Genomic DNA, 22,699 nt, shown 5'->3' on the forward strand with positions numbered 1-22,699 from the left:
CCCTGACGGCTACCTTTGTGTGCGGCTGCATCAAGCTGTGTGTAGATCCTCAGTACGCAAACACCAAGTGTCACTACTTACTGGGGTTCTACCTGTCCCCGGTGTCGTGAAGGATGGGCCTGGCCTCATTGCCGCGGAACGCTCCGAGTAGTTGGACCATTCCGTGCCATCTGTCCTTCATGGAGAAATTTTTGAAAGGAAACACCTTTGACCACAAGGCTGTCAGGCAGTGGTCAGCACATAGTATCCTCGGGACCCTTCAGGAAAAGGAGAGGGTGGATCCCGTCGTGTGGTTCCCCACGCAGACTGCCAAAGTCATTTGGCAGAATGCCTCATCGCCAGAACTTTCAAACAAGCACAAGGACATTGCTTGGCTGGCGGTGAGAGGGGCTCTGCCAGTGAGATCGTTTACGCATGCCCGGAATATCTGCGCCATCACACGCTGCCCTCGAGGTGGCTGCAGGGGGGACGAGACTGTCGATCACCTCCTTCTGGAGTGCGCCTATGCACAGGAGGTCTGGAGGGGGATGCAGTGGTATTTGTCGAGGTTCGTCCCGAGCAGCTCCATGATGCGGGACTCCATGCTTTACGGGCTGTTTCCTGGGACGCAAACCGAGACCAACATCAACTGCGCCTGGAGGACCATCAATGCGGTGAAAGACGCTCTTTGGTCTGCCCGCAACTTGCTGGTCTGCCAGCTGAAAGAACTGACCCCAACCGAGTGTTGCAGAATGGCACACTCCAAGGTCCAGGACTATGTGCTGAGGGACGTGCTAAAGCTTGGAGCAGCCGCCGCCAAGGCGCGGTGGGGAAAGACCACGGTATGAAACCCCTCGTCCAAAATAGAAAAAAGGGCCCTATCTGGTAACTGGGCCCAGGTGGCACCTTCTCCAACTGGTCAGGGGGCCAACGGGGACTGTGCGGGGTGACGGCTGCCGGGGTATTTTCTTTGCTTTGGTTTTATTCTTCTTTGTTTATTTTTTTCCTTTAGTTGGTGTATGTACCCCCTGGGTAACCCAGAGTGGCTTGCATGACTGGGTAGGTGTATAAATGTTTTATTTTTTGTACATCTTATGAATAAAGTATATTTTTTCTAAAAAAAAGGTGACGAAATGTCTGAAAACGAACCTTCCAGCTCAGCGAGCAAACTCACATCCAGAACCTCAACCTGAGCTACAAATCTTCTCAAAACTCGCTACGTTGGTTCTACATGTTGTGGGAATGGGGTCTTTAATCCTTGTGAGTGTTTGTCGTAGAGTGGCTATGGGCTTGTGTGCCACCATGATTCCTAATGGTTGCAGTAGTTTGAGTATGTTGTCATTGCTGATGGAGCAATTCATTATGGCGAAACGGGACAATGTTGAGAAAGCACAGGCACTGCTCACAGATAAAAACACTTGCCAACAGGTGGCGATAGACCCAACATTGCAGCGAGGTAATAGGATCACCCAGACACCAAAGGAGACAAAAGAATGCAGGACGGGTAACCAAGGTGGACTATATGAGAATGAAACCAGAAGGCACAAACACCCACCAGCTTCTATGGACTTCCTAAAGTACACAAACCAGATATCCCCCTCAGACCTATTGTCTCCCTGCTGGGCACACATTCACACATACTGGCCAAGGACCTACAACAGAGACTGAAACACCTAGTCGACAGATCACCCCATTCCATCCGCTCAACACAAGAATTCCTCAATATCCTCAAAAACATAAAAATTAACGACAAAGAGATTATGGTATCCTTCGATGTCACAGCATTATTCACATCCCACAAGCCAAAAAATTGTTGGCTACATTACTAGAGGAAGCAGGAACACCGAACAGCAGCTCCATCAGCAATGACAACGTACTCAAACTACTAGATTTATGCCTCACCACACACTTCATCTTTAATGGTCAAGTATACAAACAGATCAATGGCACACCCATGGGGTCACTCATCTCAGGACTCATCACGGAGGCAGTCATGCAAAGACTAGAATACACTACTCTACTCTGCATTAAATCTAAACTATGGATCTGGTATGTGGATGACACATTTGTCATTATTAAACACAACAAACTAGAAGAGACCCACCACCTCATCAACAACATATTCGCAGGGATTAAATTCACGAGAGAAGAAGAAAACAACAAAGCTCCAAAGCTCAGCGTGCAGGAAAGTAACTCACACTGGCTAAATCCTCAACTTCCACAGTAACCAGCCCAATGTCCACAAACAAAGCTGTATTGGGATACTATTTAAAATAGGCCACCACTCACTGCAACACGCCAGAAGTACGCAGGAAAGAGGAAGAGCGCCTATACAAAATCTTCGCTATGAACTGATATCCTTGCAGCTTCATTCGCAGGTGCCTACTAAACAGACAGCGAGAGGACACAGTACATGCTAACACACTGGCCACACTGCCCTGCGTTAAGAATATATCAGAACTGACAACAAGATTCCTAAGATTACTAGGAATCATGGTGGCACACAAGCCCACAGCTACTTGATGACAAAGACTCACAAGAATTAAAGACCCCATTCCCACAACATGCAGAACAAACGTGGTTTACAAAATACCATGCAACGATTGCCACAAGCATTACACTGGACAGACAGGAAGGAAACTAGCCATCGGAATACATGAACATCAATTATCAGCAAAACCACATGATAAACTCTCCTTAATATCAATATGCTCAGACAATGAAGGCCACCAGTTTAACTGGGACACCGTAACCATAGTAGCTCAGGCCAAACATAGACACGCACAGGAATTCCTAGAGGCATGGTTCTCAATCCATAATGCAATCAACAAACATATAGAATTGGACCCCATATACAATCCATACACAACAAAACTGGAAATGACACTACTCACCATAACTGACCAGACAGTATAAATTCCAAGCTGAGCAGAATAACATCACTTCATCCGAGGCCTTACTGACAATGTTACCCAGCATGGTGACGAAATGTCTGAATGAAAACAAGCCAGCTTGATGAGCAAGTCAACAACTTCAGTAGGAAGGTAATGCTTCAACTACGAGGGCATTGGTGAAACTACATCTGGAGTAGTGCCAGGTCTTGGTCTCCTCACTTAATAAATAGTATAAATTATTAAATGCAGTTCAGAGTTGGTTCACTGGACTAATACTGGAATAGGCATGTTGTCTTCTGAGGAGAGGTTGGACAGAGTAGAATTATGTCTGCTAGAGTTTAAAAGAGTAAGAGATAACTTGATTGAAATATTTAAGATCCTGAGATGTCTTGACAGTGTGCATGTAGAAAGGATGCTTTCTCTTGTGGGAAATGCTAAAACTAAAAGTTACTGACACTGGTGATCAATTGCTATATGTGGACCAAAGGCAGCAAGTGCAAGTCAGGATGCAAACATAGTTTTCTGCAAATGCAAATTATGAGTCTGAGCTGTGTAAAAATAATATATTTTTATTTTCATTTTTGATTATGGTCTGAAATGGGAAAATAATTGTTTTAAAAACCAAGGATAGTTGAAGGATTACTGCACTTTTTAAAAGCAAGTAACCTTACACTCACTGAAGTACTGGATAACAAAGTGTGAAGCTGGATGAACACAGCAGGCTAAGCAGCAACTCAGGAGCACAAAAGCTGATGTTTCGGGCCTAGACCCTTCATCAGAGGATGAAGGGTCTAGGCCTGAAACGTCAGCTTCTGTGATCCTGAGGTGCTGCTTGGCCTGCTGTGTTCATCCAGCTTCACACTTTGTTATCTTGGATTCTCCAGCATCTGCAGTTCCCATTATCTCGACTCACTGAAGTACTGTTTACATAGCTGTTTGATTTGCAGATGAGCTGGAGCCAAGCGGTGTGTTTGAAATGTAGAATAAAGTATAAAAGTAGGGAGGTTTTCCTAAAACTATACAAGGCAGTAGACCACAACTGGAATACTGTGAACAGTTTTGGGCCCCTTATGTAAAGAAAAATATATTGGCATTAGAGGTAGTCCAGAGAAAGTTCACTATATTGATTAAAAACCGAAAGAAACATGCATGCTATAAATCAGGAACAAAAACAAATTTGGTGGAAAAGTTCAGCAGGTCTGGCAGCATCTGTGGAGATAAAACTATTCTAACATAAAATATAAAATGTTTGTTCTATTATTCGGTGTCACATGATTGCACGCATGGTAAGCAACTTGCTTGCCACATCATTGTGGAAACTGACCTCAAACCATTGAAAATGACTTGGCGCGAACTATTTCAAGTGCACCACCTAGATTACAACAACTTCTGTTAGGTACTGACAGAAATCAACACTGCTCTGCCCTTGGTCCCCAACCTGGACATGGTAACCCTGCCCTGACCCAAGTACAGCAGGTCCCTTAGATTCCCAGGCCCTCGTTATGAACCCTGACCTACTCTCCTGTCTGAGGCCTCGTGTAAAAGTACAGGGATGTGACTTAATCTGCCATAAACTGGGTTTCAAAATGACTACCCTAGGGAAATGAGCTTACCTCAACCAACAGAGATTATGTTTTGAAGGCAAGTTGGGATAACTCTGCCAAGTCCTCACCTGTCTAAGTTCTCAATTACAGGACAAACATATTGGGGGGAAAAAAAAGGAAGGCTTTGTGCATGGAACATCATGTCTCATTAAATTGATAGAGTTTTTTGAAAAAGTGATGAAGAGGATTGATGAAGGCAGAGTGGTGGACGTTGTCACTATGGATTTCAGTAAGGAGTTCGACAGGGTTTTGAATGGCAGACAGGTTAACAAGGTTAGATCATATGGAATACAGGGAGAACTAGCCATTTGGACACAAAATTGACTCGAAGGTATGAGACAGCGGGTGGTGGTGGAGGGTTGCTTTTCAATCTGACCAGTGGTGTGTCACAAGGATCGGTGCTGGGTCCAATGTTTTTTGTCATTATATAAGTGGTTTGGATGCAAATTTAGGAGGTATATTTGGTAAGTTTCCAGATGACATCAGAATTGGTGGTGTAATGGGCAGTAAAGAAGGTTATGTCCGAGATGGGCCAGTAGGGCCGAGGAGTGGCAGATAGAGTTTAATCTAGATAAATGTGAGGTGCTACATTTTGGTAAGGCAAATCAGGGCAGGACTTATTCTCTTAATGGTAAGTCCTGGGGAGTGCTGCCGAGCAAAGAGACTTTGGAGTGCAGGTTCATAGTTCCTTCAATGTGGAGTCACAGGTAGACAGGGTCGTGAAGGTGGTGTTTGGTATCCTTGCCTTTATTGGTCAGTGCATTGCGTATAGGAGTCAGGAGGTCCTGTCGTGGCTGTACAAGGCATTGATTAGGCTACTTTTGGAATACTGCGTTCAATTCTGGTCTCCCTGCTGGAGGAAAGTTGTTGTGGGACTTTAAAGGGTTCAGAAAAGAATTACAAGGATATTACCACAGTTGGAGGGGTTGAGCAAGAGGGAGAGGCTGAATAGGCTGGGGCTATTTTCCCTGGAGCTTTGGAGGCTGAGGGGTGACCTTATAGAAGTTTATAAAATCATGAGTAACATGGATAGGGCGAATAGACAAGGTCTTTTCCCCAGTGTAGGGGAATCAAAAACAAGAGGGAATAGGTTTAAGGAGAGAGGGGAAAGATTTAAAAGGGACTGAAGAGACAATGTTTTCACGCAGAGGGTGGTGCATGAATGGAATGAGCTGCCAGAGGAAGTCGTGGAGGCTGGTACAATTGTAACATTTAAAAGGCATCTGGATGAGTATATGAATAGGAAGGGTTTACAGGGATATGGGCCAAATACTGAAAAGTGGGACTAAATTAATTTAAGATATCTGGCTGGCATGTGAGTTGGACCAAAGGGTATGTTTCCAAGCTGTACATTTCTATGACTGTGAAGAATGAAGATAGTGCATGATTGACATGCAGATGTGGAACTGCCTAGTCTACAATTAGGACAGAAGGTCAGAATCATAAAAGCTACACAGGAACATGGTTACCTGCAGAGATAGCCAAAGTATGCAGTGAGCCTAAATGCTACAAAGTCACAACACCAAATAAAGGAACATTGAGGAGAAACAAAAGTCAACTGAGGGAACTGCAAAATACACTAATTGTGCAAAAAATACATGTAAAAATAAAATTGGAAAAGAAAGGCGCGGAAGGCCATCAGGACAATAACCAATGTACGAAATACACACATGACAATGAACACACTCACAAATCAAGAACACCTAAGTGTGAAGCCAAATCTCGGGAAGGATTGTCAAGCCACCAAATATGTTATTTAGACTCTTAATGTTTTTCAATTACGTAAATACATTTGTAGCTACCATGATGTTTATATACTTTCACTCACTGTATGTAATTTTATCCTGTGGGCTAAAAAGGGAGCGTGTGATTTTGCTTTAAGACCTGTTTTATTTTAAAGAGCTGGATGTGCTCATGAGCGAAGGACTAGGATAAAACCACATGGTCAACTGTTATCCAGCAAAAGCAAACTAGTGTCAGAATACATAAAATGACCTATAACTGCCAATTATAGTAGTCTTATTGAGATTTTCAAATAAACTGAATCCATGCAACCCTAATCTGTATTATAGATCAATAACAGAACAGCCCTATGCTTCAATCACCACCTCCATACCCTCCCTCCTTGCAAATGACAGTATCTTGTGCAAATGTAAGAGATGCAAAACTTACTCATCTCATCAACCAAGTTGCAATTCATCAAAATGAAATAGCAATTTATGGGTAACACTTTCAATTCAATACACTGTATTTGCCATCCCTACTCCACTATATTGGGAAAGCCAAACCTAGGTGACTGCTTTGTGGAATATATCCATTCAGGCTGCAAGCATGACCTCAGATTCCAGATTTCCCATAATTTTCATTCACCACTGTTCTTCCACTGTGAATTTTGTCCTTAGCCTCCTACAGTCCAGTAAAGGTAAGCATCAGCTCGAGGAACAGCATGCATTTTTGATTAGGCACTTTACAGTCTTTTGAAGTTCAAAAATTTTAACTCATAACCACTTTTCTAACTTTTTCCGAATGTAATTGATGGTGATTCAGCTTTCCTATTCAGACCTACTATAATTCCAGTCAGAGACAGAAGGAACTGTAGATGCTGGAGAATCTGAGATAACAAGGTGTACAGCTGGATTAACACAGCAGGCCAAGCAGCATCAGAGGAGCTGGAAAGCTGACGCTTCGGGCCTAGACCCTTCTTCAGCAATATTTTTTTCTGACGAAGGGTCTAGGCCCGAAACGTCAGCGTTGCTGCTTGGCCTGCTGTGTTCATCCAGCTCTGCACCTTGTTATCTACTACAAATCCATCATTTGTTTCTTTATTTACAACATTGGCATTTCGTTTTTGCTTGCACCATCAACCCTTTTGTTGTTTACTCCTATCTTCCACCTTTCATAGGCCTTCCTCTTTGTTTATTCCCCCTCCAACTTTTCTTGCCTCTGTACTTGCTGTTTGCTTAAAACCTGTTACTTTTGAATCCTTCCCCAGTTAAAGGTCACTAACCTGAAACACTTCTTTCTGGTGTCTTTTTTGAGTCTTTCAAAAGATCCTGCCAGACTTGCTGAGTATTTCCAGGTATTGTTTCATGTTTTTAAGCTGTTAAGATTCCTGCTGTTGGAGACTATTCATCGTCATAGATATTTATTTCGAAAATTTATGGACGGGGGAATTCAGTTTAAACTTTGAATGTAAAATAGTAGCTCAGGTTTTTGACCCGGCCGAAAGGAATAAAGTCTACGAATCGCAACTCGGTGGTGTTAAGCCGCTCTTGTCTGGGAGGACCTTTTTTCGATGCTCGTCGTGTTTGGAGGAGTGAAAGAGCGAAGGAGCTGAACCGTGTATGTAAATTAATGCCTTTTTTTCTGAACGCTTTATAACCGTTTTGATTTTCGCTGTTTATTTTTCCGACAATTTAAATATTCTGAATGACGGATTAATTTTGTTTCCGTGTGCACGCCGTTGTTTCATATAGCTCAAAGTTAAGGCCTAGAAATCTCATAACAGCCTCCGAGTCCTCGACCAGTTTTGCGACTGATATACGGTGTAATGTGTAGTAAAACGATCGTTCAATCAGAATTTTACAAGCGTTTTTGAAATTTCATAGTTCATTCGTACGTTTGAGGCATCGGGGAATCGATCATTATTTCTAATGAAACTTGATTAGACCCTCGTTTCTGGCCGAAATGCTTCTTTTGAGTACAAAAGCTTATACTTGTAAATAGTATAACAAAATGGTCCAAGGGACTTCGTGCGAAGCAGTTAGAGCCCTTGGTGAGAGTTAAGGCTTCCCAGAGTGTAGGAGGGTTTTAAGGTGGAAAGGACTTTAGAAATTCAAGAATACGGACCTTGATAGCTAAAGACTCATTTAAAGGTTGGAGCGGATATGATGTTAATGTAGTTCAGGTTTAGAAAGCGTAAAGTGAATTGAAACCTAGAAGTAGAGAAGATTCTAGAATTAAGCTGGCAGCAAGGCCGTAGAGGGATTCGTAGATAAGGATTTTGAAATTGATATGCTATGATTGGCCACTAGAAATATATCAAGCGCGAGACGAATGGGGCAACATAGAGTTTTACGCTGCTTTGAGTGAGATGGAATTGTGGGGCGCGGTGCAGGTAAACTTTTAAGTCAATGATAATGGGAACTGCAGATGCTGGAGAATCCAAGATAATAAAATGTGGAGCTGGATGAACACAGCAGGCCAAGCAGCATCTCAGGAGCACAAAAGCTCTCTGATGGAGGGTCTGGGCCCGAAACGTCAGCTTTTGTGCTCCTGAGATGCTGCTTGGCCTGCTGTGTTCATCCAGCTCCACACTTTGTAGTCTTTTAAGTCAAGCTTGGAGGCCATAAACCGAGGGGAGTTCAGCAGCCATGGAGATGATAGTGGCTTTTTATCGTGAATATAATGAGGTTTGAAAGTCCTTTTACAGTTCAATAGGTATTTAGATTACAGTGTTGGCTTCAGTCTGTGTGTAGTAAAATGCAGTTTAGGGTGTGGAATTTCAGGTGGAAGTTGAGTGCCATCAGTCTTGTTAATGTTTGGCATATCCACAATTTAATATCCAGCTAGCTGTTGCAAAAAGCAGGATTGAAAGTATAAAGTTCCCTATCATCATCCTAGAAAAGTTGACCCCATGTTTTATGAAGTTTATTTTAAAGGAATATATTTTAGAGTATAGTACTCAAAATACAATATAACTGTGAAAAATGTTGAAGAAGCATCACAGTCTTCCATCAAGACTGTATCAAATGATGCAGTTCAACTTTCCAGAATTCAGTGGTGGACCTGGAAAAGCAAGAAAAGTAGTGTGGAGGAAACTGATCCTGAATATTGTCTTTTTTTAGATGCTATTGTACACTGTTGAAAATGTGCGTAAGCAGAGAGGTTACAACTCCTTTTAAGAAGCTGACATTGCACTAACTGATGTCACTGGTGGAGTTGCTTTGTGCATTAGGGTTAAAAGGCAAGCTAAGTCCCCAGTTGACATCCTGAAATTGAGAAATGAAAAGCTCATAATGGTAGTGTAACAGTTTTTTAAACAACATTTTTCTTTTTCTTTCTTATGCTAATCCTTTTCTGAAAATAGTGGTTCATCTAGATGAACCTGTGCAACTGCTACTAACTCTCCAACGTTTCACTGAAGTAGATGGTCCACATTTATGAGCCTGACTAGTGAGTTCCAGAAGGTTATTTAATCATGAGGATCATTCTAGACTACCTAATCCTGTTTGTACCTAGTGTCCATTTAGATATATTTCAGTCCGCTTAATAGAATCAGCCACACATTCTCATCACTCTGGTGCCTTTTATATTAACAGCCTCTTGCAAACAAGGATCATTACTACCAATGGGTTGTGTTTTTGATAGGCAGGGATCATTTTTCTCCTTGACTGCTGAGGGTGAAAGTTTCTTTGCTTTTTTTAAGTCACTGTCTTCTGCCCCTAGCTCCTAAACTAGTGGATTGATGTATGCTTGGATATTTGTAGTCCAAATATTTCTGAATTTAGGTACTTGCATACAGCAATATTATAGGCACTCGGGTCTCTGCTGTGCTGTAACTGTTTGTTAAGCAGTATATGAAGGTGGTTTGTTTTCCACTTTTTTTTTGCCTTCCCACTTTGAGGAAGATTCTGTCTTTTGTTTGATGTGCCTGAGTTCAGAAAGCTTAGCATTTTGATCAGTTGCAGGAGTGAGCCTGCATTCTAGGAGTACAATAGATTGCCATACATGGCTAGTGAGCCAATTTGTAGTTCATTGTACCACCTTTCTAAGATCACTGAAACCAATTGCACCATTCTTAATGCCATAATTAGGGTACCGCTAACTCAGCACAGACCAGGGACCACATTCAAGTTTTTGCTGATCTGTATGACGCTGGTTTAAGATTCTTGAACATTGGATGAGCCCTAAGTCTTTTGAATAATTCTTTTTCTCAAATTCCATGTCAGTTTATTCTGGTGTGGTATGTAAAATATCATAAGCAAATACAATAATTTTAAAGTATATTACTTAGCAGATGCATAAAATACAAAATAAAAGTTGAAGGTGCTGTATCCTTGATAACCTATTGGTACTTAGTTGTTCAGCATAGTGTTACTTCTAAGTTATGATATTTTATTTGTGCAAGTGAAAGATGGGAAGCTGGGCAATGGCTACAAACTGACTACCCTACCACCTTTTGGATGTATGGATGATCTGCTATTAGTGATATTCTGGGTAGGAGATATCTGAATGAATATGATTTTTTTTTAAAATTATGGTATTGTAAGGTACTTTTGCATCTAGGATTTTTGTCTCTTTATCACAAAAGCACATCTGTCCTAAACTTAATTAGTTTGTGCAAATTGCAGGATGGTTGTTTTATGTATTAATATCAAATGCTTATGATGCAACTTTATTTTGAAAGTTACTTTCTATGCTTTAGTTGATAACAAGTCTCACAGCTTGCTGTTTAACTACAGATTAAGCGTGAAGCATAAAACATCAATATAAATTGTCTTTTCCACTTTCTGTCTTCTTCCATGTTGTTTTAATCACTGCCAGTCATTGGACTGAATGTACAGCCTTACATAGCTGGTACCACACCAGTACTGAAGCACCTATAGCTTATTTGCATGGTAGACAAAAAGCATTTATGGCTTGATGAAGAATATCACTTCATTACACAGTAGCAGAGTGAGACTGGTAGCTTACCTGTTTGTTGTTTAAATATTTGAGACACCTTCCTTTTCCAAGGTAATCTAGGTAGCTTGGACACCTTTCAAGGCCAAATGTGGCAGCCACTGCATCTTCCACAAGTTTGAGTGATATATCGCAAGTGATGATTTTATCAGGTTATGCATTAGTTTTGATATGCCATATCTTGATGTTAAGCTTACATGGTAAGCAGTTGGCTAGTGCCCGGTCAGTAAGATTGATCTTGTACAATGTGGAATTGTAGGAATTCCAGTGCATATATTGAGCATTGAATGTGGGCTTGTGGTAGATGTTAGTTGAGAAATATGCCAATATGTTGTCTACTACTATGAGGAAAGGGAGCTAGTTTGCCTCACTTTGGCAGCAAATTTTACTTCTGACACGTTTACAATATTTGTATCCACAGTTGCATCAAAGAATTTGGTTACACAGTTTGAGAAACTCCCATCCTGTGCTCAAATTTACAGGGAAATGGTACAATCAAACAAGGCTATTTTCCTCTTATTAGTTAAGAAATCTGCCCGTGGATTTTCTTCTACCATTTATTGCAGGGCTGCTTACACTAATCAATTTATGCATTGGGATTCCTACATTCCATGCACTATGAGATCAAACTTATTGGCAAACCCATGAATAGAGCCCTAACCATCTGCCTGCTGTGCAAGATTGATGCTGAGATAGGGTGTATCACAGCTATTTGCGCGTGATAATGGTTACCTTAACAAATCAGCTGCATATCTCTCAAATTTATGGAAGGGCCTATGGCCACCACCTTTTTGGCCCTGAAGCCTGTCCAATCTCCCTCAGCTTACCCTGTGAGGGGAAGGTGTCCCAAAAAATGTGATATCATCACCTATTCAATCTTGCACTGCCACTTGCCAGTAAACATGAGAATGGTATTCTCTGCTGATAGGATGTTGCCATCAAGCCGCAGAGATTTTTTGCCTCTACAAACAAGTTAATGAGTATCAGTTGTGTGATGTATGTATATAGGTTGTACATCCCAAAAACTGACCATTGCATCAAACAAAACATCCCATTGATTGAACACAGCAGTCAGCACACTGACTGTGCTCAACCAGCCCGTGTTTGTAAATTTCAGAACACAATATCTGACATTAGATGCGATCTTGCTGCTGGACAGCATTTTACTAATAATCCTGATTTTTTGATACAAATTACACCAGAAACCAAGACTACCGGTCTGGTTTGAAGTGTGATTCATTTGCATGTGCTAAAGCTACATATATTCACACATATAGCCCTGTTCTTTGGATAAATTTCTTTTGTCTACATACATTGCACTTTTTTCATTAAGGAAACAGTTATGGGGACTGCCAATCCCTGCTGCTTTCATCATGACAACACTTTGGCCGATCAGAGAATTACCTGCCTGGCCTAAGTTTAAACAGCTAACTAGGATTGACAGTTAAGTTTCTGATTCATGCACTTGCCAACCATGGTCCAAAAAATAAGCACCATTGCCTCATGCTGTCTAAGTTGTTCCCTTTGTAAGTATGGTTTCTTGCATTCCAGTCGTGATCCATGTGAGTTAAGCTTCAATTGTGCGCTTCTTTTTGCAATGTACAGTGAAGTTTCCAATCTTGGGAGAAGGGGGAGGCGAAGATTGTTCAAATTGGTCATGACACTTAAACTTCCATAAATGATACTTTTTAAAGAAATTTTTGTTCTCACATGCAGCAAAGAGTAGTATGTACATGCTATACTCTATTCAGAAGAAGGAAGATTGGTTCTCTTGTTTGCCTGTGCATTTTAGTGTTCTGGCTGCCATCGGAAAAAACAAGAAGAGCAGTCATGTAGTTTTCAGATGTTTTAGAAATTTGACTTCCAGACTCTGTATTTTTAATTGTTATTTGACTTTTTTGCCGAGACATATTATTTTGTTGAGTGCTTTTTATTCAAAACAGAAGTGTATACGTAGGCTCTGTAAACACTCAGTTATCTCTGAAAGAATTTTAGAATTACTTACATTGTTACTGTTTCTATCACATTTATAATGGCTGATCTGTGTCAGGATCAGACTTGGGTTGACTTGTTTTGCCTACAGTCCATGATGGGAAAGTCTGCTCCACATCTTGGAAGAATACTCATTTGTGTTCTGTGTGAAGGCTCTGTATATTGTGAAATATAAAACAGGACAAAACATTATTTTGAGCACAAAAGTAACTACAGATGCAGGAGGAAGTTCAGTTGTTTTTGCTGAGCCTCTCATTGAAACTCCCAATACCAGCCTTGTCACAGTATATAATTACCTCTTGATTAACTTGTTTTTGCATTCCCTGCCCTATCATAGGAACCATTTCACACATTGATCACTATGCGGAAGTGCTTTTTGATACCAATCCTGAATTTGCTTTTTATCAGCTCATACCTGTTTTGACTTTGTTTATAGTCATGACTTCATTTGAAACAATACTTAATTTTTTAATTATAATTTAATTGTAATTTCTTCACTCATAATTTCTCTTCACTTGTGGGACGTGGGCATTGCTGGCTGGACCTGCATTTCTTGTCTGTCATGTGCCTCCTTTCGAAGTTGAGCGATCTCTGATTTTGCTCACTTTTTCCTTATTAATTTTGAAAGATTTAAGATCGCATCAAATTGTCACATGCTATGATTTAAATCTGTTTTTCTTTGCAAAAAGCCACCTAATCCCACCCTCCTGCTTGTTTCCCTTATCCTTTTTAATATTATTTTTCAAGTAACTTTCTATTTAATTGTGACCTTGGCTGGAACAGGTTATGGCAGAGCATTCCACATCCTAATCACCCTCTGTGGAAACACTTTTCAAACCCCTTTCATTCATAAATTTATGTGCACTTATTACCATAATCTTGAAGGCTTCCAATCAGGAACACCTTAATTTTATCCAATCCAGCAGAAAAGCCTTAAATTTAAAACTTAAATCTCCCTTCTGAATTGTAACAGCCCAGCCTAGTAACGCTATTTCATCTTTGTTGCTCGTGTAACTTTCCTAGGCATCATAAACTACCACTAAGTGCTCCAACTGCAGTCTGACAAATGTCTTATACAAGTTCAACATATCTCCTTGTTTTTGTATTTAATACCTCTAATTATAATACCCAAGAATTATGTTTTCCTTTTCATGATGTTAGTGAAATTGAAAATATTTTACGTGAATGCCTGCAGTGTCGATGTTTCTTGGGTAAATAAATGTACTTCACCTTGTTGAAAATAGCTGTTTCTCATTGAATAATTTATGTATATTCAGGATATTTTCAATTTACGTACCTTTCCCTCAATGCAATACTGATTCCTCAACAAATATTTTACACATCGGTTGTCATGATTCCAATGTCTATGGTGATATGGAGTTTTACTAATGCCACCTTTTGTTCATAATGATTTATTTGTGATAAATGGAACAAGTTAGAGATATGTGTTACTGGCCCAGATGCATTGGTAAGGGATTACTTTTGGCTTTGTATTATCAAAATGGGGGACGAGCTTTGCAATCAGTGTCATTTTCTGGGTAGGGCGTAATGCAAGAAAAAGATTGAACAAGATTTTTCGCACCCGTAGTATTTCAATTATCTTGTATTTTTCAGCTATGTACATTGTTCATTTCAGTGACCGTCATTTGGAGCTTTCAGTCCATTCGTTATTGACTGTCAAAGGCGCATATAAATCCAACAAACAGATACACCAAAAAAAATCCACAAGGTTCTGATTTTTATCAATCATATTTTGTTTCAAACAGACATGCCTGGCCAAAGTAATTTCTGCTCGTCTTCCCAATGATTCTTCACTTTCATCTTTTCACTTTTCACTTTTCTTGCATGTCATCACATTATATTTCTAGTTCTATGATACTTTAACGTTTTTTGTTTCTTTAGGTTAACATTTAAGTTTGATCCCCCCCCCCCCCCCCCCCCCCACCCCGTCTCTTGAAACTGCCTCGCTTTTGCTGGGGAACAGACTCTTGATGCCTTACCTTCTTTCCCAAACTGTGGGCATTCTTTGAATGCTAGTCAAGTTAGAAATGACTGACCCCTACAGATAAACGCTGAGATCAAAGGTGATCCCAAGCATTGTGGTACCAAAGTTCTCATGTACATTTTACACTAAATGTCACAGAGTTGAAATTAGAAGTGAGAATTCTTGCTTTTTTTTTATTTTCTTAGCCTGGGTTAAAGTTTTTGAGAAGATTTATAGCTGGAGTTGTGAATGAGGTTCTACCATTATGTCTAGGAAGGTAATCTAGGAAGCGTTATTGTTCTCTTCTTTTATTAATTTTATCCCAGTAAGGGTATTGTTTATATGTTAGTGGGTTTCTTCTAGTCTTGTGCATTTGATAATCACAACTTGTTTGCTGAGCCACTGTGTTTGGTTGCAGACATTTTGTCACCCTGATAGGTAACATTGTCAATGTGCCTCCAGTGAAGCGTTGGTGTTCTGTCCCGCTTGTTATTTTATATGCCTTGGTTTGCTGTGTTGTCCCAGTCAAATTTATGTCCTTCTTTGTCTGTGTGTATTGAGATCAGTGAGAATTGGTCGTGTCTGTTGGTAGCTGGTTGGTGTTCATGTATCCTTATTGTCAGTTTTCTTCCAGTTTGGCCTATGTGTTGTTTCTCATGGTCGTTGCATGGTAATTTGTATATTATGTTAGTTTTATTGGTTGTATGTATGGGATCCTTTACGTTTGTCAGTAGCTGTCGCAGGGTGGTCGTTGGTTTGTGGGCTACCCTGATACCTAGGGCCCTGAGTAATCTTTTGGTCATCCCTGCGTCTGTGACGTACGGTAGGGTGACTAGTGTGTCTTGCCGTGTTGAGGTCTGTCACAGTGTTAATGGCGGATTGTGCTTTTTGGGTATTCGTTCTTATTAAAAACTCGGTATAAGTGCTCTTATTCTACTTTGCACAATTCCAGATTGCTGCAGTGTGTTGTGACCCATTTGAACAATGTCCTGATGCAGTTCCGTTAATGGGTGTTGGGGTGGCTGCTGGAGCAATTAAGTATTTGGTCTATATGCGAGGTCTTTCAGTATAAACTAGCCTGGAGTTCCCCGTTGTTCTTATGTTCTACCATTAGGTCTAGGAAGGGTCATCGATTATTGTTCTCCTCTTTTTGAGAGTTTAATTCTGGTGGAGGATGTTGTTTATGTTGGTGGGTTTCTTCTAGTCTTTGTGTGTTTGATAATCACGGAGGTGTCATCTACATAGTGGACCCAGAGTTTGGGCTGTATAGTGGGGAGCAGGATTGATCGCAGAAGCAGTAATGGAAAGGTTAGAATGAACGGTGCTCCCCACTATGTAAATGACACCTTTGTGATTATCAAACACACAAGACTAGAAGAAACCCATCGACCTATAAACAACATCCTCACCTGAGTAAGGTTCACAAAAGAAGAAGAGAGCAATAACTGACAACCCTACCTAGACATAATGGTAGAATGTAAGGATAGAGGGGAACTCCAGACTAGCGTATACAGAAAGACAACATACAAACTAGATACATAATTGCTCCAGAAACCATCCCAACGCCCTAACGGAGCTGCATCAACACATTATTCAAATGGGCCACAACACACTGCAGCAATCTGGAAATGCGCAAAGGAGCACTTGTATGGAGTTTTTAAAAAGAATGGATACGCAAAAAACACAATCCGCTATTACCTCTGTGACAGGCCATGACGAGAAGACACAACATGGCCAGACACACTAGTCATCCTACTGTATATCAGAGATGAACACAAGACTACTCCAGACCTCTAGGTATCAGGGTAGCCTACAAACCAACAACCACCCTGCGACAGCTACTGACAAATGTAAAGGATCCCATACCCACAGCCAATAAAATATGCAAGGACAGTGAAAAACATAGGCCAAACTGGAAGAAGACTGACAATAAGGATACACTAACACCAACTAGCCACCAAGAGAATGACCAATTCTCGCTGGCCTCAATACACATGGACAAAGAAGGACACAGTTTGACTGGGACAATACACCCATAATAGCACAAACCAAACAGAGACATGCCAGCGAATTCCTGGAGGTCTGGCATCCCAACTGGACCTCTGTCAACAAACACATTAAACCGGACCTGATATACAAACCACTGAAAAGCAGAACTGGATGTAATACCAACCACCCCAGCAAACCGAAGCAGATAAATAACAAGCGGGACAGAACAGCAGTGCTTCACTAGAGGCACACTGACGACGTTACCTAGGAGGGTGGCAAAAATGTCTGCAACCGAGCGCACCGGCTCAGTGAGCAAGTGTACTACCGTAGCCTGGGTTGCTAAAAGCCATAGTCAGCAGTTTGTTCCAAGCAAGCAGATATAGTTTTTACTTCAGTCTGTGAGTCAAATACTCCTATTTTTAATATTCACCCCCCCCCCCCCCCCAAGTCTTCTCCTATCCCAACACCAAGAATTGTTCCTGCACTGAGAAAAGAAATCTATCTTCCTCCTCACTTCCATTAGTGGTGCTTTTTGAGGTGTGTGAAAACACTGTATGGTGAATTACTCTCTGATAATTCTGAAAATTATGCATGTACGTTGATGTCAATTAAGCTAATTTGTGATGACAAGTCTTAATCTTGAAGTTTTTTTGAGAAAAGCAATTTTTATTTGCCATGTAATAGATGCAGTTATTTAATGTATTCCAGACTAATGAAGTAAATGTTCTTATTTTGTTCTTTGGTGATATCCAAAATGATATAGGTTTGGCAAACCTCGGGCAAGTTCTTAATGAACATACGTCAAACATAAAATAGCCTATAATTTATTATAATCCATACTCATCGTTCATAACTTTGCCAAGGGTCAATAATGAAAATGTGATACTGGTACAGGAGGACGTAGATTTCTCAAGTTGTAGTGAAACCACATTGTGGGGAAGCATGTAGTATAACTAACCTAGTAATGTATGTTGCTGACTCTTAAAACACGCACGCGCGTGCACACACATTTGGAAACCTTTTTCAATTCCACTACTATCGTTGCTTAGCTTGCTGAGCACCAATTACAGTGGTTCAAGTAACACTTGGCTTGTGGACTAATTCCTCCTTCTCTGTAAAGACATACCTTGATTTTCTTTTTCAGATGTTTTTGTGTACAGTGGCTGAGAAGCACAGAAATAGTCTGTGAAGATGCCGGATAAAGATAATTTATTTAACAGTGGTAATGACGAGGCTGGCCACAGCTCAGATGATATTTGCCGAGACTTCCTGCGCAATGTCTGCAAACGTGGTAAGCGCTGCAAGTTCTATCACCCTGATATTAATGAAGTGTCTGACTTGGGCGTAAAGAAAAATGAATTTGTCTTTTGTCATGACTATCAGAACAAGGAGTGCACTCGCATCAACTGCAAGTTTATTCATGGGACAAAGGAGGATGAGGAACATTACAAAAAGTCAGGAGAGCTTCCCCCACGCCTGCGCCTTACAGTGGCTATGGGTCTTGGCCTTTCACCTTCTGACCTCTCCTTTAAAAAAGGTGAGGTCCCAATTTGCCGTGACTACTTGAAAGGTGACTGTCAACGAGGATCTAAGTGTAAATTCCGGCACTTAAAACGTGATGAATATGAATATGAAAACAGAACTTTGGAGAGGTTGTCACGAGACCAAGTGATTTCTCCTGTAGTGCGTCGATATGACCCATTTGATGACCTCTATGATGCCGATCGCTATGCTGATTATGACCATGTTCTAAAGAGACGAAGAGTTGATGGCTTACGATTTGAGAGTTATGATTTTAATATTCCAAATTCGCGTCCAGTTGACTATCGGTTTTTAGAGGAGGAGAATCTCATGCTTCGAAAGCGTGTTGAGGAACTGAAAAAGCAGATCTCAAATTTGATGGCAACTAATGAGGTACTTTTGGAGCAAAATGCACATTTCCGCAACCAAACCAAGGTGGTCACATTGACCTCCACTCCCACAGCAACAGAGCAAACGCTAGCAGCACCAACTGTGGGTGCAATCACCAATTACAACCATGGTATAGCACAGACTCACACCACTTTGAGCAGCCAAGCACTTCAACCACGACCTGTCACCCAGCAAGACCTCGTGGCAACTGCTGGAGCTACTGCTGCTCCACCTACTAATGCTGCACCAACAGCACAGCATCTTAATCCTGAGATTGCTTCACTTCCTGCAGCGCTCGCCCAGACCATTGCCCAGGGAATGGCGCCTCCAGTTTCTATGGCCCCAGTGGCTGTTTCTGTTGCACCAGTGGCAGTATCAATTGCCCAAGCAATGCCAGGAATCACTATTAGCCATGCCACGACTCCAATGGTTACTTATCCAATTGCATCACAGAGTATGAGGATAACAGCAATTCCTCATTGAGAGGTTATGTGCAGGCTTTAGAAAAGGTTCTGCATTTCTTTGTTGCTCCCCATGATATGCATTACATAAGTATGCACTCCAGAGTCAAATATAATTCTGACCAGCATTTAGTTCTCTTTGTGCCTAAATTATTTCTCTTCAGTCCATTGTTATTTTTAGATACTTGGTTAACCCTGTCCTGTTTTTAGCGCCCAGCTTGCCAGTCCTCTAAATCCATTGTCTAATGTAACTTAAAAACAGCTGCAGAGGCACTCTCTGGGGCATTTGCTTCTGAAAGATTTTGTTAGGATAAACAAGTCCCTGGGCTGTGGTGCTGCGCAAAATATTCAAACTGACTCTGTATCCCAAGCTTGGCTATTTGCATTCTTGACGCAAAATAAAATTTCAGAGCATATGAAATTGTAAATTAACAAAGAAAAATAAAAGTATTTTGAAGCTTTTTATTTGTGGATATTGCTGGCGCTGAATGATTGCTGCATTTTCCCAGATAGTGATCACTGCACTCCAAAACGTAATTCTGAATTCTTTTTCTTTGGGATGTTTTGATGTGATGGGGTTATAAATAATTATAAATCATCCAGATATTACAATTTAACCCTCTCAATTTTGGAGATACTCCTTACATTGCACTGTACCAAAGTGTTTAATTAACTTGGAAGCCATTGCGAAGATTCTGTTTCTTAATGAACCTAAAGTGTACTTTTAACTTTGTCATTCTTTAAGCATTGGATACCCAGTATGTAACATGGACTATTCAAATCCTGCCACAGTAATGGGTTTCAAAGTTTTGTTGTTTGCCAACTGTAAGGATGATGCATGATCTGAGGTTAAAGAATCTGAATTCTGTTTCTGCTGGGAGCCAATCCATAACATAAAACTGTTCACACATTGGCAGTCTTATATTGCCCAGTTGACTGGAAGAAATGGGATGGGGATTACACCGACTCTAGTAGTGCTCTTCTGAGTGTTAATTAGTGTCACAATAGAGTGAGTATTACTCTGCATCTATCCTATCACTGCTTAACTCCCTGATGCCATTTGTCCTCATGTGAATTCACAAATATAAAGGAAAGGAAACTTGTGTTCACTTGGCAGTTGATGGCAATTAAGCAAATGTAAAGTGAAATTGGATAAAAATAGTTTAAAAGAGCAAATGCCAGTGATGATTGCTCTATATCTAATTTGGGTCAGCAACGCAGGAACTGCAAAATGTTTTGCAAATTCTTGTTGAACTGGAATATATAGATTATATTTTCACACCAAATATTGTAATTTGTATACAAATACAAGAAATGTATAACTTGTTCAATTAAAATATACAGAATATTAAAAAAAATACTTTGCACCTGACGCAGCTTAACTGCTGACTTTTTTGGGGCCAGAATGTAAGTGTTTGCACGCAGTCTTGAAATATGCTGAGCCAAACTATAATGGACTTCTGTGAGAGAACATGAATGTTCACTATTTTATTCCTGTTTTTAAAAAAGCAACCTGTAGTCAACTCCATTTAGAAGCAGGGCTTGCCTTTTGCTGGCCAATGTCTTCAAATGAGAAAGATCTTTAAAAGGTATTTTGAGCACCATGTCTTTTTTTTAATGTATTGATTTAACTCCTGGTTGTCCATAACCAGGATAGTAGACAACTACAGAAAATTGAAGTGTAATGTACTGGACACAAAAAGTCCCAATGTTCTGATCCATTTTAAAAACTTGGTGCAAATCTTTCTGAAAACCACATGACGAGCTGACGATTTGTCTGCATTTTCTTCAAGCTTGCCAAAATGATCTTGCAACACAACTAACAATGTTAATGGTAAAATTGGCTTTTGATATTCTGTTAAAGCAGCTTTATGTAAGTGTGGGTGTTTACTTTAATTAACTCAGGTGCTTATTTTGTTGGAAGCGGTGGTGGCTGTAATATGGAACCGTAAGGTTGTTCATACTTGTGCTATTTAATCAACTAGTTACTGAGGACATTTGGCCTTTAATTGTTGTTTTTCTGTTAACCTTGTCTACAAATTCTGTATAGTAGCTGTTTAGTCTTTTGAAATCTGCTGTAATGTTTGTCAGGTTCTTGGTGAATCTGGAATTCAGAACCAAGGATCTACGCTGTACAATTGAAACAAGTTTAATAGAGCAGATGTATTTTCATTTGTTATACTTTGTGTACTCTACAGAACTGAAAATTTCTACTCCTTGTTATAGCTCTTTAGCTGTGCTGCAATTTTATATTTTGCAGGTGTGAAGGGGGATTTTCAGATCACTGGATAGCCTGTCCCCTGCATTTCCTCTTTCTTCATGCTGTATGTGTAAGCTTCCAGGAATCCCTGTGACTGAAAATTTGCCCAATTATAATGTGTATATAATTTATACTTGCTAAACCATGAATATTTAGGAGCCATTCCTAGTCAAAGGGAGTCTCAGTTTTATTAGATCCAAATCAAAATTATGCAGACTGCCTCTTCACAAAGAGCTCTGAGAACATGACAGTACAATAATGTATCACAAACCAATACCACTGTTTCATGGTCAGCAGTTAAAATAATACAAATACTAGACTTTGCACAGTCTTCAAGGAATGTTCAAACTAGTCTGTGCTTTTTACTTATTGTACTAAAATAGCTGAGTTAAAATACACACTATTCAATGTGCAGTGTGTTCCTGTTGTATGTGATGAGCCTGAATGTAACAAACTTGCATAAAACTAGAAACTGTACTGGCTGAATCAAAATCAAATTGTAATTTATGATAGTTTGTTTATACTGCATTATATTTTCAGATTTGACTTGATTTAAAGAGTATCTCCATGAATGTAATTTTGATGTCATTCATGAAAAGTTTACAATATTCTGTTTATAAATGACTTTCCATTAAAGAAGCGTATGTTCCTGCATCAACAGTTTGAGTAAGAATACAGGAATAATTAGAAGTAGAAACAGGAATAGACTGTTAGACCCCTTGAACCTTCTGTGTAATTCACCTAAGATAATGGTTGATCTAATTCCCCCACCATCAATCAAATGTGTTCTGGATGTGAGTTTGCTCGCTGGGCTGGAAGGTTAGTTTTCAGACGTTTCGTCACCATTCCAGGTAACATCATCAGTGAGCCTCCGAAGTGTTGGTGTTACGTCCCGCTTTCTATTTATCTGGCTAGGTTTCCTTGGGTTGGTGAGAAGGTGC

General features: G+C 40.3%; 2 protein-coding genes across 9 annotated transcripts in view; one reads left to right on the forward strand and one right to left on the reverse strand.

Moving 5' to 3' along the window:
- LOC125448236 (zinc finger CCCH domain-containing protein 10-like) overlaps window positions 1–7,773 on the reverse strand; it is a 25,157-nt gene extending 17,384 nt beyond the window's left edge. For 2 of the 3 annotated variants that reach the window (XM_059643381.1, XM_048523354.1), the window contains exon 1: window positions 7,485–7,773. The gene's annotated coding sequence lies outside the window, so the exon portion shown is untranslated. Of the gene's footprint in view, window positions 1–2,873; window positions 2,972–7,484 lie in introns of all 3 variants that reach the window. The other variant, XM_059643380.1, reaches the window with a different exon arrangement.
- LOC125448237 (zinc finger CCCH domain-containing protein 10-like) lies at window positions 7,249–22,699 on the forward strand. Of its 6 annotated transcripts, XM_059643383.1 has the most exons (4): window positions 7,801–7,819; window positions 14,790–14,882; window positions 18,271–18,417; window positions 18,510–22,699. In XM_059643383.1, exons 3-4 carry the CDS (start codon window positions 18,352–18,354, stop codon window positions 19,518–19,520), a joined length of 1,077 nt encoding a protein of 358 aa, XP_059499366.1. In that variant the 5' UTR covers window positions 7,801–7,819; window positions 14,790–14,882; window positions 18,271–18,351; the 3' UTR covers window positions 19,521–22,699. The 6 variants fall into 6 exon arrangements, with proteins under 6 accessions (XP_059499365.1, XP_048379323.1, XP_048379319.1 ...); XM_059643382.1 differs by having other exon boundaries at window positions 7,249–7,819; window positions 14,768–14,882; window positions 18,271–22,699; XM_048523366.2 differs by lacking the exon at window positions 14,790–14,882 and having other exon boundaries at window positions 7,249–7,819.

This window comes from Stegostoma tigrinum, chromosome X (assembly GCF_030684315.1).
Source record: "Stegostoma tigrinum isolate sSteTig4 chromosome X, sSteTig4.hap1, whole genome shotgun sequence".
Taxonomy (NCBI): Eukaryota; Metazoa; Chordata; class Chondrichthyes; order Orectolobiformes; family Stegostomatidae; genus Stegostoma; species Stegostoma tigrinum.